Here is a 14338-nt window from a genome sequence, read left to right as displayed (position 1 = left end):
TGTACCAATAATAGACAAACGGTGAACATGTAGTAAAATCTTAACGCACGATTTACACTGATATAATTAAACCACATACAGGTTTTCTTGATTAAATATTTGAGGTTTTCGGTGCAATTCTAAAAAGCAATGCCGACAGGAAGCTGGTAGGGCCAACTGATCCTGTAAGCTCTTGTGGCAAGTCTAGTGGGCACTGTGTAAGGAGTGAACTATTTTATCAAACAACATACTTGGCTGACAATACCAACAGCGTTGATAGCTCGTGTACATGACATTTTTATGCACGAACACACCTTGACCTCTTTAAAGGTCGAGCCCATACTATAATGCATGCACAGTGAGTCTTCATAAACTGTCAAAAATAGACATGTTAAAAATACTGGTAGGCATAAACGTGTTGGTCTGCTCAGGGGAAGATAGAACGACAAAAGCAAAATGTCCGAAACCACATCTGATTTTCGAATATTTTCAACATGTGACCAATTATGCCTTTCGCATCTTGTAAATATTTTGCACATAAAATATTTCCTCCAAAAACCTTTAATTAATGTACTGCCGGTTCTTGCTTTAGTTTCCATCAACAAACATACGGTACCACCAATTCCAAGCCTCAGCCCGTTCCAACTACAGGTCAACTATGATGAAACTGGAATCTGAAAACAACTTTGTGGGAATAACAGGACCAAGCTTGCGTGGCAGTTAAATGCAGATATAAATTACTTCATATTTCAGATTTTCCTGAAGCACTCCATAGTAAAACGTTGATAAATTTCAATGCATTTAGTAACCTTGTGGCCTTCCATTGTTTTAAGAGTCCCTTTGTCTTCACAATCTTGACATCGTCGAAATGCACACGGACGTGCTGATTACGTGATTGAAAAGTTTGACGCAACCATGAAATCCACTGAGATGATTAATTGTTCTGTTATTAATGAGGGTTTATTCTCAATGAGTTATCAACATTTAGGCCACATTTCATGTACAAATACTTCTGATATGATAAAAAAGTAACACAATACGCAAATAAAGCAATAAAGCCCATGGGGAATCCAATGTGTTAGTGCATTCCTACTGTATTTCACACGCGTTCATTAATATTACATGCATACAAACCTAGACAGTGTTTATTATCAGAATCAAATGATTAAACGACGTGTTCTTCAAATATTAACAAGGAGACCCTCGCGCTAACCAAATATACAGTACCCTTCCATGGTCGTTTAATTAATTTTCACGTGGCATGACTTGCAAATCCAATTAAAATTTGGAATGTTTCAGAATAAATTAAAGGTATTCTATTTTCGTCTCATGAATAAAAACCTACATGTACATCTCAAACAAGATTGGGCCCTAATTAACAGCGGGGACCGACTAAAAAAGCGACAAAACCCGGTCAGGCTCTCACCTAGAGGATTTGCCCCTAAAAAGTGCACTCACAACACCCCCCCGATATTATCAGACCAAAATCATACAGGTACCCTTTGCCTGTCCTTGAGAAGCGCCGGTCGACATTAATTTAGTACCTTATTTAGAGACTCAGGCTTGTAATAAACACCTTGGCGTAAAAGTTTCAAAGACGCAGTGTCAATTGTGAAGTTCTCATGAATTATGCAAATGAAAAAATTCAAGGAAAGAAAAACGGAAGTAAAAAGTGAACCATAAAAAGAGAAAAAGTGCACAATGTCCACTTGTTTAATACCGTTCAAAAATTTCTTTTTGCAGCAGAAAATGACTTTTTACGTGTTGTTGACCTTTTCAAAGATATTCGAGTAGTTTAATAATTTGTTTCTCATATTAACCCTAACAGTCCCAAATCCTCCAATTTTAATACGATTTCACATACACCCTAGGGGGTTAGGGTTAATGAAAAGCGGTGTATGCTTCAAAAGTAGGGTTTCCACTTCGCAATGCTACCACGCACTATGGTTTGATCTTCAATGACGTCACTGTTAAGAAGTATGTGTTTGTTTATGTGATGTTCGACGGTTTGTGGAACAATTTATTAATATTCAGAATGCAGTGTCTTAAGAGATACTTGTGCATTGGGAGTGCTAAGGTCGGGTAAATACGTTATAGAGCCTGAAGGTTGACACCCTGATGGCGCGCATTGTAAACCCTTGGATGGGAAAAATTTCGTGCAAAATTTTAGAAATTGTACTCAAAGAAGGCTTTGTAAACTAGTTGCTAGTACATTAATTAATAGAAGCTGAAAAATTACCCAACCTTAAAGATAAAGATCCAGCCAAACACTGACCTCTGACTTCCGAAATGTAAAATATATGAGGACCAGTGCAATTCCGTGTTCTTGCACGCAGTTACACAGCTACGAAATTATATTTTTCTGGAAGTCTTAAAAAGCTAAAATTACAACGGATCAAAATGTTTTTAGCATTCAAGGAAATCAAAGGATCTTATTCAGCATTTGCGAGAGGTAATAAAATTTAATCTAACCTTTGCTGACAAGAACTGCGTCAGGTCAACTCAAGGGAACTCTAGAACCTATCAATCGACTGCAGGTATCGTTTTCACGTACGCACATGAAGTAAAAAAACAAGCATGAACGAATAAAGAGACCTACAAACAATATTGCCAGAAGTGAAAGGTCGCTTAGGAAATTAATTTTATTTACCACGTGATTCTTCATAACAATGACTTGAGGAACACAAAGTTAAAATGCCGACATGGGTGTTTCTTGGCGTGGTTTGAGTGGAATTGTCCTGCAAAAAATTATCGAACGTGATAGAACGATCCCATTTCAAATACCGGAAGCTCGCTGCGTGACCTTCTGAATTGCTCTAGTACAAATGCTACAGCCAAGACAAAAATCCCTCAAAGTGATACAAATGCTAGGCAATAGCTTTACAGCCATTCGTCGCAAGCATTTTCCGTATTAAAAGTTATTTTACGGCTGTTCTGCAAGAAGTGGAAAATTTGAATGTTTCTTAAGAACTGATGTTAATTCCCTAATTTTTTTTATGTTCCTTCCATCACACCATAATCTTTTTTCTTGTATCTTGAGGGCAACAGTGTAATATGGAGATTTGTCTGTTACCATGCCAACAGGTACACCAAGAAACCTGGTTACCAAGATTAATCTTATATTACAAAACAAAAATGGAGCTGGACAACAGAATGTATACATAAATGCTTTTTTTACCCTCCTTCTGCTGTTACCGTCAAAAAAATCCTTCCACTTGATTTGCCCCAGTGCACAGACACATATGGGAAATTTGACTGATTTTGACTGATATGACAACTGTGTCATGAATATATCTTTGCAAAGGAGGGTTAATAAACTATATTGAAAGAGAAAATAATACATGCTATGTACGTGTACGGGTATTTTCTTTATCCGGTCGATTCTATGTGAAATTACATTGGGTTTAAAATGCTTAATGAAAGGTCCAAAACAAGAGTGTCAAGTTGTGTTGACTGACCGTTCTTGAGACCAGCTTACATGTAGGTCATCTTTGCATGGTCGCCTTTCCAGCAATTCTTCACTGGTCGAATCTTTGACAAGCTCTTTTCCAATGGATTTCTCTGAGTTCATCTCGTGCTTTTGTTTCAGTAAGAAACATGCCCATTTCAAGTCCTCTTCCCATAATTCGAAGTCAGTTGGGTTCAGGTGAATAGCCTTCGAGAAACTTGTTATTGCCTGAAATGCACATGAGCGTCAAAACAAAATCTTTATGTCCAGTATTTCAAAAGTGCACCACTGTGAACTGGCCATAAAAGTGGCACATTACATTAAAAAAACTAAGGGGCTTTTCAAAAGTTTGGATTAAAAAAAAAAATTTTTTTTTGAAAAAGTAGGTGGGCTAAAGTAAATAATTGAATAATTTAATTCACTTTAATCAGAAAAGAGCAAAAAGAAGCAATGTTTTGAAATGCATGAACTACGTGCTACGCCAATGTTCTGATTTTTTTTATTTGTTTTTATTTAATACAGAATGACTTCTCCTTCATGTTCGTGTGAAACTCCATGGGTGAGGGTGGTTTTTCAGCAGACAGGCATTCATAGCCGTTATAGGCCGGACAATTGCAGCTGAGTACCAGGTGAGCTCGATCAGCTTTCTCACTGCAGGCGTTGATTACCAGTTGCTTTTGTCACTGGAATGTTTACCAACTTGAATGCTAGACTCTAGCAGTGCTAGAACCAGTGCAACTGTGTCAAACCAATGCACATGTGCACCTGTACTGTTCAGAAAACCAATGCACACGTGCACTTGTTCTGTATACAATAATCTAAGGTTTAAGGCTATTCACATCAATCCATTCATGGAATAACACTGTCATCTACAGTTGTATGAATTTATACCACAAATATTTATATAGATGAGAGTGTATGGAATCAAGTATAAAATGGTTATCATAATTGGTAATTTGCAAACTCTGCAACCTTTGCCTATTTGTGGAGCAACTTGGATCACGTAAGCAGTGTGGTGGAAGAGCCGGAGGCGAGATATGCATGCTGCACACCTTCTTACCATTAAAATAGTGAGAATGACATGCAATGGCCATGAGCCAGAGACAGTTGCAACAAACTACGTTCTAAACTTAACAACCTAAAAACATGAGACATCACAAACTTTAGAAATGTTTTGGTGAGTTAGTTCGCAAAAAGAGTTTTCCCTTTATGCATAGATCTTTTCCAATTTCCTGTATTTATTTTGAAGTCTTGGTGCATGTTTTTGAAGCTGGATTTTCTGTTGGACAGTTGTCACACTGGGCTCATGGAATGATGGCTGGTCCATGTAGGTATCTGGGATTTGAAATTTAGGACTTGAAAGTACTGCAAACAAGAATGCTGTAACCAAAGTTTAATGTACACAATCGTTGGAGAACAGCCAGGATGAGAAAAAGCTGCTCCGTCTATCTGGAAGAGCATTATATCAGGGAGTGCTGTAACAGGAATTTGTATGTGCGGTCATGGTATGGCATTCAACATGGCCATCATCAATTCATACTGGACGGTATTATTTTTAATAGGTAGGTGGGAGTGGGTGGGTAAAAAAAAAGAAGTTAATTTAAAGACATAAAAACATTTGCATGGCCCCTTGAGATTTGTTTCTTACAAGTTTGATTTCTCCAAGGCCAAGTTGTGCTCTGCCAAGTGTTTGATGTGCTGGCCACCATTTGGCATTAGATTTCACAGCTAATTCAGCAGCCTGGACAGCAGGAAATACCTCATGAAGAATCAATAATGCCTGAAATACGAAAGCAAAATTGTGAGGATAATTAAATGACAAGATGAAAAAGCACATATAGGTAAAATTGCAAGTTGGAGTTTAAAATGTAAGGAAATGGTTGTTTTATTGTAACTTCTTGAGATCATTTAAATCATCAACAAAAATAAAACCACTGTGTATTGACAGGTTTATCTGGCAAGTTTGAGCCATAACTATAACTGGATAGTTAGACAGTTTAGATGCCATTATAAATGCTATAACTGGATGGTACTTTCCAGTTGCCACTATAAATGGATGATTCTTTCTGGATGCCAAAATAAATGGATAGACAATCTAGATGCCACTATAAACTAGATGGTTAGACAATCTAGATGCCCCTATAAATGGACGGTTAGACAATCTAGATACCACTATGACTGTATTGTCAAGACAGTCTAGATGCCACTATAACTTCATGGTTAGACAATCTAGATGCCACTATAAATGGATGGTTAGACAATCACTAACGGTAGAAGTTGTCAACTCCTCTGGTGTTTCAGTGAAATCTTTGATAAAATCCAAGCGCGAACAACACCATTATCGATCTCACCGCTTCTAGATTGTAACAGGAGTACTGTAGTTCCTCATGCTTCTAGATAAAAACCAAGTTAGTAAAACCACACAGAAGACAACAAACTAAAAAAATAATAAAGCACGAGAAACCGTGTCACCATTCATTGGTGCCATCTTGATATGTACATGTACCTACAAGACTTCCTTGCTTACAGGGGTTTGAAATGTACATGTATGTGAGTGAAAGTAACTTTACCTGTGCTTTCATATCCAAGATGGTTTCATTATTAGGGGTCAATTGGAGAGCTTCATCCCATTTCTTAAGTGCTTCCCAGTACCTGTAGGTTTGACAGGTTAAAAAGGGTATACAATTGTATTTTATCAGCTTTTGAGATTTCCCTCTTTCTATTTAAGACATCTTTAACAACATGTAAGTAATTCATACTTTTAAGACCAGGCATAATTTTATTCAATACACTAGAGTCTCTGAAATTTTATCTGTCCTGATATTCATAGCAGATGTGCCTCAACCTTCCTGTACCTTAAACTTAAGAAAGATACTGCATATTGGCTATACAGAGATGAGATGTACATGTATAAACAGGTGTATAAACAAGCTGAAATTGACAGTAAAAATCAAAACCCCCAAAGTTGAGATTGTCAGCTGAAAAGCTGAATTTTCACACCCTTGGCTATAGAAAAATTTACAGTCAACAAACCATATAGGCATATAAGACTTAAAGGTTTTCATGGTGAAAGAAACTAGATCTATAGTAAAGATTGCGGTAACACCATGTATTTATCTCTTCTTTGAGTATGTGTGGTTCTGAGAAGAACCGGGGAATAACTCGACGTTTCGAACAGTGTACTCTGTCTGTCTTCAGGAGACGGACAGAGTACACTGTTCGAAACGTCGAGTTATTCCCCGGTTCTTCTCAGAACCACACATACTCAAAGAAGAGATAAATACATGGTGTTACTATCTTTACTATAAACCATATAGGCCTTTACTAATTATGGGAAAACTGACTACATGGAGGTGGTTACAAACAAAATTTAAACGACTGACAGGAACAGATGATGCATATTCCAAAAATTTCCTGCCATCATCCTGTCCTTCTTGACAAAATGACTACCTCTCTGAGTCGGCCAAGATGCTTCCTTCTTCTTTAAGTCTCTTGCTTTTGCTCCTTGCATCCTCCAATAAGATGACATTCCGCTGCTTAGCAACCTGCATCCAATGGGACTGTGGTAAATTATCACTCTCTTCGTCACTGTTTTCCTCTTGTTGACCTGTCACCTTCTGAAATTTGGAAGCAGCAGTCTTAGAAACACTTTCCCCTGCTTTCCGTTTCCAGCCAAAGGTCGTCATTTTTCACATGTGAAGCGCTGCTGGAAAGTTTTAGGTTGACATTTTTATCTTGAAATTTCTAGGTAATATGCCTCACGGTAACATGTTGGTCCTTCAATAAATCTTGGGTCCAATTTTGTCCTGTCCATAACTGGAGCATGATTTTGTCAGTTTAAAACACATTCTTTAATTTCCAATAATGTCAAATTAACTGCCAGAGATAACTAAGGTTTTACACTGTAAGTCAATTTAAAAAATATATTTACACTGGTCAGGTCACGAAATGGTACGCTGGACCCCAAATTTATGGAATGACCATACGTTGTACACGGAGAAGTGTAAGTCAATCCCCCTTGCTGTTAAGATACATGTATATGTACAATGTATTGAATCTGAAGTTCCGAAGTGGAAATGGGAAGAGTTCCATATCCAGCCACCACATACTGATCACCAAATTAATGCCACCTAACTTTGGATTTGCATTAAAAATGGAAAAACCTTAACAACTTGGAAAACCTTATGCCGTGTGTATGGGCCCTACTTCGAAGCTGCATGTATGCTGGTCTGAGTAAATAGATGGAGTTTACAGATTATCTTTTTGACATTTGACTGAGATCGGGCAAGGACTCCAGGAGTATCAATGAATGTGTTTATGATGCCAATGATGTCAAGTGCCCTAGGCACAAAAATTTATCCCGAAATCACATTTTACTACTTACTACTAACTAATGTTTTGTAGGGTCCGAGGGCCTATACAGTTACATGTACTAAGACCTCATTGCATGTCTTACAGAACTATGTGCAGACTGGCAGAGTATTCATGGTATTGGCCTATCATCTTCTCAATGCACCAGTGTCAACATACGTCACTTACTATCTCAAAGTGCTCTAGTCCCACGTAGCGTGTTTCGTTTTTTTAATTACAGAACCATCTCAGGATATCCATGTTAAGCATTCGCATCTGAGCCTAGGCCTAAGTACATGATATATGTCATGCAGGCCTATGACGTATTGATTAGGAGAATGAGTACTCTATGCCTCGTGACGCATGGAACTAGGAAGCTTCCCGTTTTGAAATGGCAGACTTTCCTTTAAAAAAACAAACTTCCAGAATCACGATTATAGCCTTTATTTCTTTCAGGTTCCCATGGTGTAACAAAGTTTGCTGCCTGGCAATCAGGATAACATAGCTACCGATCCATTGATCGATTATGTTGGGAGCAATTGGCGGCCATCGGGCCGACTAGTAACTAATGGCCGATCTGCGCGATCCTGCACGCCAAGAATGTCGTCTCCAACTTTTCTTCTCTTTTGAAATATGAAACAATCCGTTCACAACTAGAACTGTGAATTAGACTTGAAAGAACAAATACTTGGCTAACGGCGGAATCGCCGAAAAACCGTGCGATTTATCTTGATCCAAGCTGTACTGCTGCACAGACTGGACCCGCTAAAGAGTTCAGTCTAAGTCAAAGCACGCTCGTTCATGTTTTCAAAACAATACAGGTGCATCCAACTATTTGGGCATGCAGTTGCACGTTTCACGTAGTCTTGTTCCCAGTGACAGGGTCACGCAGCGATCGATTAATTTTGTAACGATAACTGCGATTGGTTGATTTCGACATTACCTTTTTGTAAAAGCGACACGTGATTGGTTCACATGACCGGGTCAATTTAAAGTCCACGGGCACTGCACTGGCCTTGCACAGCAGCTGCAGTCGTACGTACATGTACGGTCGTGGTACTGAAGGTAGATTGGCTGAATTCATGAAGCTTGAAGGTAGGAAAACAAACTTGCACGTCGTATCTTCTTTTTGATCGTTTGTTTTGTTTGCTGTCTTGTAGTTGTTCGTGTTGTCCTTGTTCAGGTGTTATGTCTTCTGTCCTAGGGGCTGTTTATACAAGCCTCTGCTTATTTCACAGCTAGCCCCATGCTCTTCTCTTTTCTCAGTTGTACATGGACTTACTTGTATCTTATCATAAGCTCTAATGTTCTCTTCTCATTAAGCACAAGTATCTATAAAGGTTATATCATCCTCATTGCTAATTTCAATGTACTAAGTTTCTTAGATTTCTGATGTATTTTCTTAAGCTTATTTATTTTGTCAATTTCTATGTACCAACTTCTCTTAATTAATGTACATGTAATGTTTTTAAAAGAGTATGGAATTAACGTTTTCTTGAATTGAATTGAAGTTGAAAACCAGCCTGTTACTTTCTTCGAGGGTGAAACAATAGGGCCAAAGCCTTATCGCCAATACGGCATGAGTGATTTTGTATGGCAAAAGGTTCAATGTCTGCTCCTTTTTCCTTCCCACTGCTTTTATACCATTTTCATTAAGCAAAATCACCCATGCACTGATGCAGTATTTGCGATAGGCTTATTAAGGAAAGCTACACATAGCAAGAAATTTCCAACAACAGGAGATTTCCCTCTGCCATAAGCCATATCTGCCCATGACATGGAGAGGACACATTTCATTGTGTCCTTCCTCCAGCTCACGCTCTGTCTATGTCCAGTCATTTCCTTCTATAGTGCTCAAAGTTATTGTTTATGTGAGTGCATTCCAAGTTTCATGATTATCTTGGGCAGTGTTGAAGAATCCTGAGCCATGTTTGCACGTACATGTAGGCCTAATGTTAGGTCTACTGTAATTTGAATGAACCACATTACGTAGCCCAACATCAACGTGCATATAAAGTTTTCTACGTCTAACGTTAGTTACACAGACATGAACATTGACATGACTGACTTTGAATCTACCAACATGTAGGCCAACACGTACATTGTACATGTACATATAATGTATGAACGTATGGTCATGATGATGTTGGTTGGCAACGCTTCATTTTTGTTGATGAACTTGGTCCGAGCAATGGGCCTTTATGAATGACTACATGTACCTCTTTTAACATTTGAACATGGGCGACCCTTTCAAAAAGAGCCCTTTTTAGAATTACACATTTAAAAGATACAATAATTTTGAATTTACCTGATGCATTTAAAAAGGGCTCCTTTTGGACCCTCTTTTTTGACAAAAATCAACAGCCTACTGGGCAACACATTGGGTAACAGGCCTTGAACATGATCAGTACATGTTCATGTACTTGACGTTTGGCGGACAAGTTGGTGCATGAGTTGGTCAGTGTACGAGTTGCTTGGAGTGTGTGAGTTTTACAGCATTCATTTTAAGTGTGTAGTTGAGCTACATGTGTCATGGTAATTTTCGTTTAGTTTCTGGAACTATTTTCAGTTTGTAATACCTAATTCTGTAAGCTAGGAGACTATAATTCACACTACATGTACTGTACATTGTAGACTTCTCAAAGCAGAACACATGTACATGTATGTGTACACTGTATGAGGCCTGTGGGTGTTTGGCATGATGAGCCTATCAATTGCATTGTGCTGTGACTGAGTCATTCCTGCAAGAAATCTCTGACTTTACTTCCCTTTTTCCAAACAGTTCCACAACAGCAGATCAGAAAAAAAACGATTTGCTTTAACTATGTCGTTTTGACTGTCCTTATTAGAATTTCTGAAAGTACAAGGGTATTTAAATGAAACATTTATGTGACTAATTTTTTTTCTGTACGCAGGTCTGTATGTGAATACATATATTCTGCAAGCTTTGCTGAGATGAATTCAAGTGAATTGTGTTGCACTGTTTCTACAGTGAAGATGGCTCTCACAGGGGAAACACTAAAACGGACAAATAGTAGAAATGCCACCTTGGTTCTTGGTCGCAATGAGTTTCGTGATATCATACTCTGCTTGAAGCATCCAAAGAACAGTGCCAAATATCTGATGCGGGACATTATTATTCACAAACGCTTTGTTAAGGATGGCAAAGCATGTATTCAGCTTCCAAGCCAAAATGTACAGATTATGATCTCCAACTGTCCTCCCCACCATCTTGCTGCATTTCTGAAGTGCCTGGTGATTAAGGAGGAGAGTGCAAAGGAGCAGAAGCCTGTCAGTGAGAGGACTAGGCTGCTGTCTGAACTCCCAAGAAAGTTTGAGGAAATCAGCCCTCTCTGTGAGAAGGACGTCAATGCTGTCAATAGTTCCCGGGCTAGGGAAGCAGAGGCAAGGGGCACAGCAACAACTCCGGCTGGTCCATTCAAGAAAAAGAGCCTCAAACGGTTACGGGAGAAAAGTTCAGCTGTAAGTCCTTAAATTAGCCGGTTTGGAGCATGACCAACACAATAGAAGGGTGCTATTTGAAGTGAATTAATTTGGAGTAAACACAAAAGATTTAACCTGAACTAAATAGTGCCCTCCTAAACACCTTACTTCAAATAGGTTGATAGGTCTATAGCTGCATGTACTGTACTTAGAGAGCTACACCTTAATTTCGTGTTATCAAAAGATACAAGTGGCTTCATGAAGTTAGAATTTACAAAATACCATTTTCCATCTTGTTTCACTTTTGTTCAGAGTGAAGATGGGCCACAGAGGAAGAAGCTGAACATCTCCCTCAACAAGATAGAACTTAACCAGCAACAGTCCAAGGTCCTTAATGCTGTTCTTGCTGGACACAATGTATTCTTCACTGGTAGTGCAGGCACGGGGAAGTCTTTCCTCCTGAAGAAGATCATTGGCGCTCTTCCCCCTGATAGCACATTTGCTACAGCTAGTACTGGTGTTGCAGCATGCCACATTGGTGGGACAACATTACATCAGTTTGCAGGTTATTGTTTCCATTAATGTGAATTAAACGAATACAAATATTTTTGTGTCCCTAATCATTTCATAGAGCCCAGTTGATACGTTTAGTTGGATGCTTTAATCTAGACAGTTTGACTACATACACACTCTATCTAAATATGTAAGTCATATAATAAGTGATTCTGTTCCTCTAGCACACACCTGTCACAGAGCCGGATGTTGGCTAAAGCACTGTTTACTATGACTATCTTGATGTGTAAATGTGCCCTTTCTCTATGAGGGGGCAATTGTTTCATACATACGTATGACTTTGTACTGCAATGTACATAACATAACTAAAAATTCAAACATTGTAAGAGATATTACAGAGGACATTTGAAGTTGGTTGGCTAAGTTGATTGAGGCGATATTGAAAATAGCTTTACTTTCAGATACCAAAGAAGAAATTCTTAATCCTTATGGAGTCAAGATCTCAGATCAATTATTTTGGACTTTATTCAGAATAGTTTATGTCCAATGTTGCACATAATTTCATTAAATGATTGCCAGACAGTAATTTACAAACTTATAAATGCTTGGTTTGATTTACAAGTTGCATTGTGGTGATACAGGAAAATTTGTACATCTGCAGACTTCCTTGCTCCTTTAGGGTTAACTGGCCTCTTAATTGATTTATGAGCATTTTGTTCTTTTAGGCATTGGATCTGGTAATCATCCTTTACTACAGTGTATTCAGCTTGCATCTCGACCGGCACGTAAACAACTGTGGCGAAAGTGTCGACACCTAGTTGTAGATGAGATTTCCATGATAGATGGAGAACTTTTCACCAAATTAGAGGTACATGTACATTATGAGGAAAAGTTACTTTGCTAAATAAAAGTTAAATTGCTAAATAATTCACTAAATATTATATACATCTAGCAGTCTTGTTATTGTACATGTATAGACCTTTTTCACCTTCATGTCCGTGACTGGTTTGCACTAAATATAAACAATACCACCACCTGAGGCCACCGTGGCCAATGTGGTTGCATATATCCTACAGCAGCTTCAACCAAGTAAAAGCGCATTTGCAAACACTGCATGCTTGACTAGTTTATCTTGAATAAGTAGATGACCATCACAGCACTATTCACTCATCTCCATCACAACACATTGCGGTCCAGCACAATTGTGTCATCACAGGAAAAAGGTGGGAAAAATAATACATGTACATGTAATTCATTCATTGAGTCAGCCACGTTTGTAGTCCAATCGATGCCAAGCCCAGTCATAAATAACAGGTTTGGCTAAAATAACTAAGAAAGGCATTGAGTTTGCCAGAGTTTCTACTAATATCTTAGTCATTACATACACACTTCTTATTTTCACCACAGGTTTTTTTATGTTTCCTGTTTTAATATACATGTTTATACACCTTTGTTGAATTTTTTTGGCAGATGTAGCTTGTGAAACCCACACTTAAGTACAAACCTCTTGAGAACATCAGATGGTGTTATTTGGACCTCTTGCATTTTTGAAATAAAGAGTAATTAGGTTTTCACTGTTAAGCAGTTCAGGCAAATGTCAAATCTTTGGGAGGCAGTTAGTTCTTTTCTAAAAGAGAGTTAATGCTGGGTTTCTTAAGTTGCCTCACTTTATCTCTTCAGGGCATTACCCAGAATGCCAAATGTCGTGATGAAACCCTTTTGAGGTATACAGCCCTTCCTCAGCAGTAAAGTTAATCCAGGTTTTCCCATTGCTTATCTATGTAGGCCATTGCCAGGGCAGTCAAAGGTAACAATAAACCTTTCGGAGGAATCCAGCTCATTGTTTGTGGTGACTTTCTACAACTACCACCAGTTACGAAACCGGGAGAAAAACGCAGTTTCTGCTTTCAGGTACACGCTTTTTACACATGCAATAAACAATTCAGTCTTCTGGTATTGTTACAGTTTATGTTGAAATTGATGCGTACATGTATAATTGATGTAGCGGTACATGTATTTTTATTCAAGTGTTTAAGATAGTACATTTACTGACAATATTCAGCTGCCTGTGGTTTTCCTGAAATGAAATAAAGCAGTGAAGTGAGTTAAATTGAATAAAAACCTGACACTTACATGAACATAACAATTTGAATTCTCCATACTAAAGGCACTGTTGCTACTTGTACTGTATACATTGTGATTTGGGCAAACTTTTGCTAAGTTACATGTACATAAGAGAGGCCTTGCACCAATATAATGATTTCAATGGATAAGAAGGGCACAAAGGTACCATGGCCAGTCCATTCCAGAGATGGTGGTTGCTATGCAAAAGCTTTCCCCGAATTATGAGGTATAGCGGCAACAGTATCTTTAGTCTGGGGAATTCAAATTATGTTTCTAGGCAATCAGGAACCCTAGTGTACCAGATTTTATTCAAATTTAACTTGCAAAAGGCTTATTTAATAGACCTTTTTCACCTACATGACTAGATCGCGCTAAATGTAAACAATACCACCACATCTTGACTGCTTTGACCATGGTGATTGCATATACAATGTGCATGTATTCCTATGGGCAGCTTGAACATTGTACAAATGCACTTGC

General features: G+C 38.3%; 2 protein-coding genes across 14 annotated transcripts in view; one reads left to right on the top strand and one right to left on the bottom strand.

Moving 5' to 3' along the window:
- pif1 (PIF1 5'-to-3' DNA helicase) overlaps window positions 1–14338 on the top strand; it is a 72336-nt gene that overhangs the window by 48428 nt on the left and 9570 nt on the right. Inside the window, exons 3-7 of one of the 2 annotated variants that reach the window (XM_022232114.2) lie at window positions 3950–4056; window positions 10693–11260; window positions 11534–11786; window positions 12460–12602; window positions 13520–13645. In XM_022232114.2, coding sequence (XP_022087806.2) covers window positions 10733–11260; window positions 11534–11786; window positions 12460–12602; window positions 13520–13645 — 1050 coding nt within the window. In that variant the 5' untranslated portion in view covers window positions 3950–4056; window positions 10693–10732. Of the gene's footprint in view, window positions 1–3949; window positions 4057–8631; window positions 8873–10692; window positions 11261–11533; window positions 11787–12459; window positions 12603–13519; window positions 13646–14338 lie in introns of those variants that run through there. The other variant, XM_022232115.2, reaches the window with a different exon arrangement.
- LOC147797100 (tetratricopeptide repeat protein 33-like) lies at window positions 918–8599 on the bottom strand. Of its 12 annotated transcripts, none has more exons than XM_087144211.1 (5): window positions 8466–8599; window positions 6878–7130; window positions 5998–6079; window positions 5076–5207; window positions 918–3655 (listed from the first exon to the last, which is right to left on the bottom strand). In XM_087144211.1, exons 2-5 carry the CDS (start codon window positions 7111–7113, stop codon window positions 3419–3421), a joined length of 687 nt encoding a protein of 228 aa, XP_087000337.1. In that variant the 5' UTR covers window positions 7114–7130; window positions 8466–8599; the 3' UTR covers window positions 918–3418. The 12 variants fall into 12 exon arrangements, with proteins under 12 accessions (XP_087000337.1, XP_087000340.1, XP_087000339.1 ...); XM_087144214.1 differs by having other exon boundaries at window positions 8475–8599; XM_087144213.1 differs by having other exon boundaries at window positions 6878–7133; window positions 8466–8591.

The sequence above is a fragment of the Acanthaster planci genome, linkage group LG12 (assembly GCF_054643075.1).
Source record: "Acanthaster planci isolate LZ-2023a linkage group LG12, COTS_SCS, whole genome shotgun sequence".
NCBI classification, from domain to species: Eukaryota; Metazoa; Echinodermata; class Asteroidea; order Valvatida; family Acanthasteridae; genus Acanthaster; species Acanthaster planci.
Note: the sequence above shows the minus strand (reverse complement) of the source record. Positions and strands in the feature narration are given on the sequence as shown.

What these genes read in the sequence shown, in the direction of transcription:
- LOC147797100 (XM_087144211.1), bottom strand. Translation starts at nt 7,113, where the DNA reads ATGACGACCTTTGGCTGGAAACGGAAAGCAGGGGAAAGTGTTTCTAAG. An exon ending in TCTTGGATATGAAAGCACAG is followed by an intron (nt 5,208 to 5,997) that starts GTAAAGTTACTT and finishes TTCGTATTTCAG; the next exon opens with GCATTATTGATTCTTCATGA. An exon ending in GCCTTGGAGAAATCAAACTT is followed by an intron (nt 3,656 to 5,075) that starts GTAAGAAACAAA and finishes TGTGCATTTCAG; the next exon opens with GCAATAACAAGTTTCTCGAA.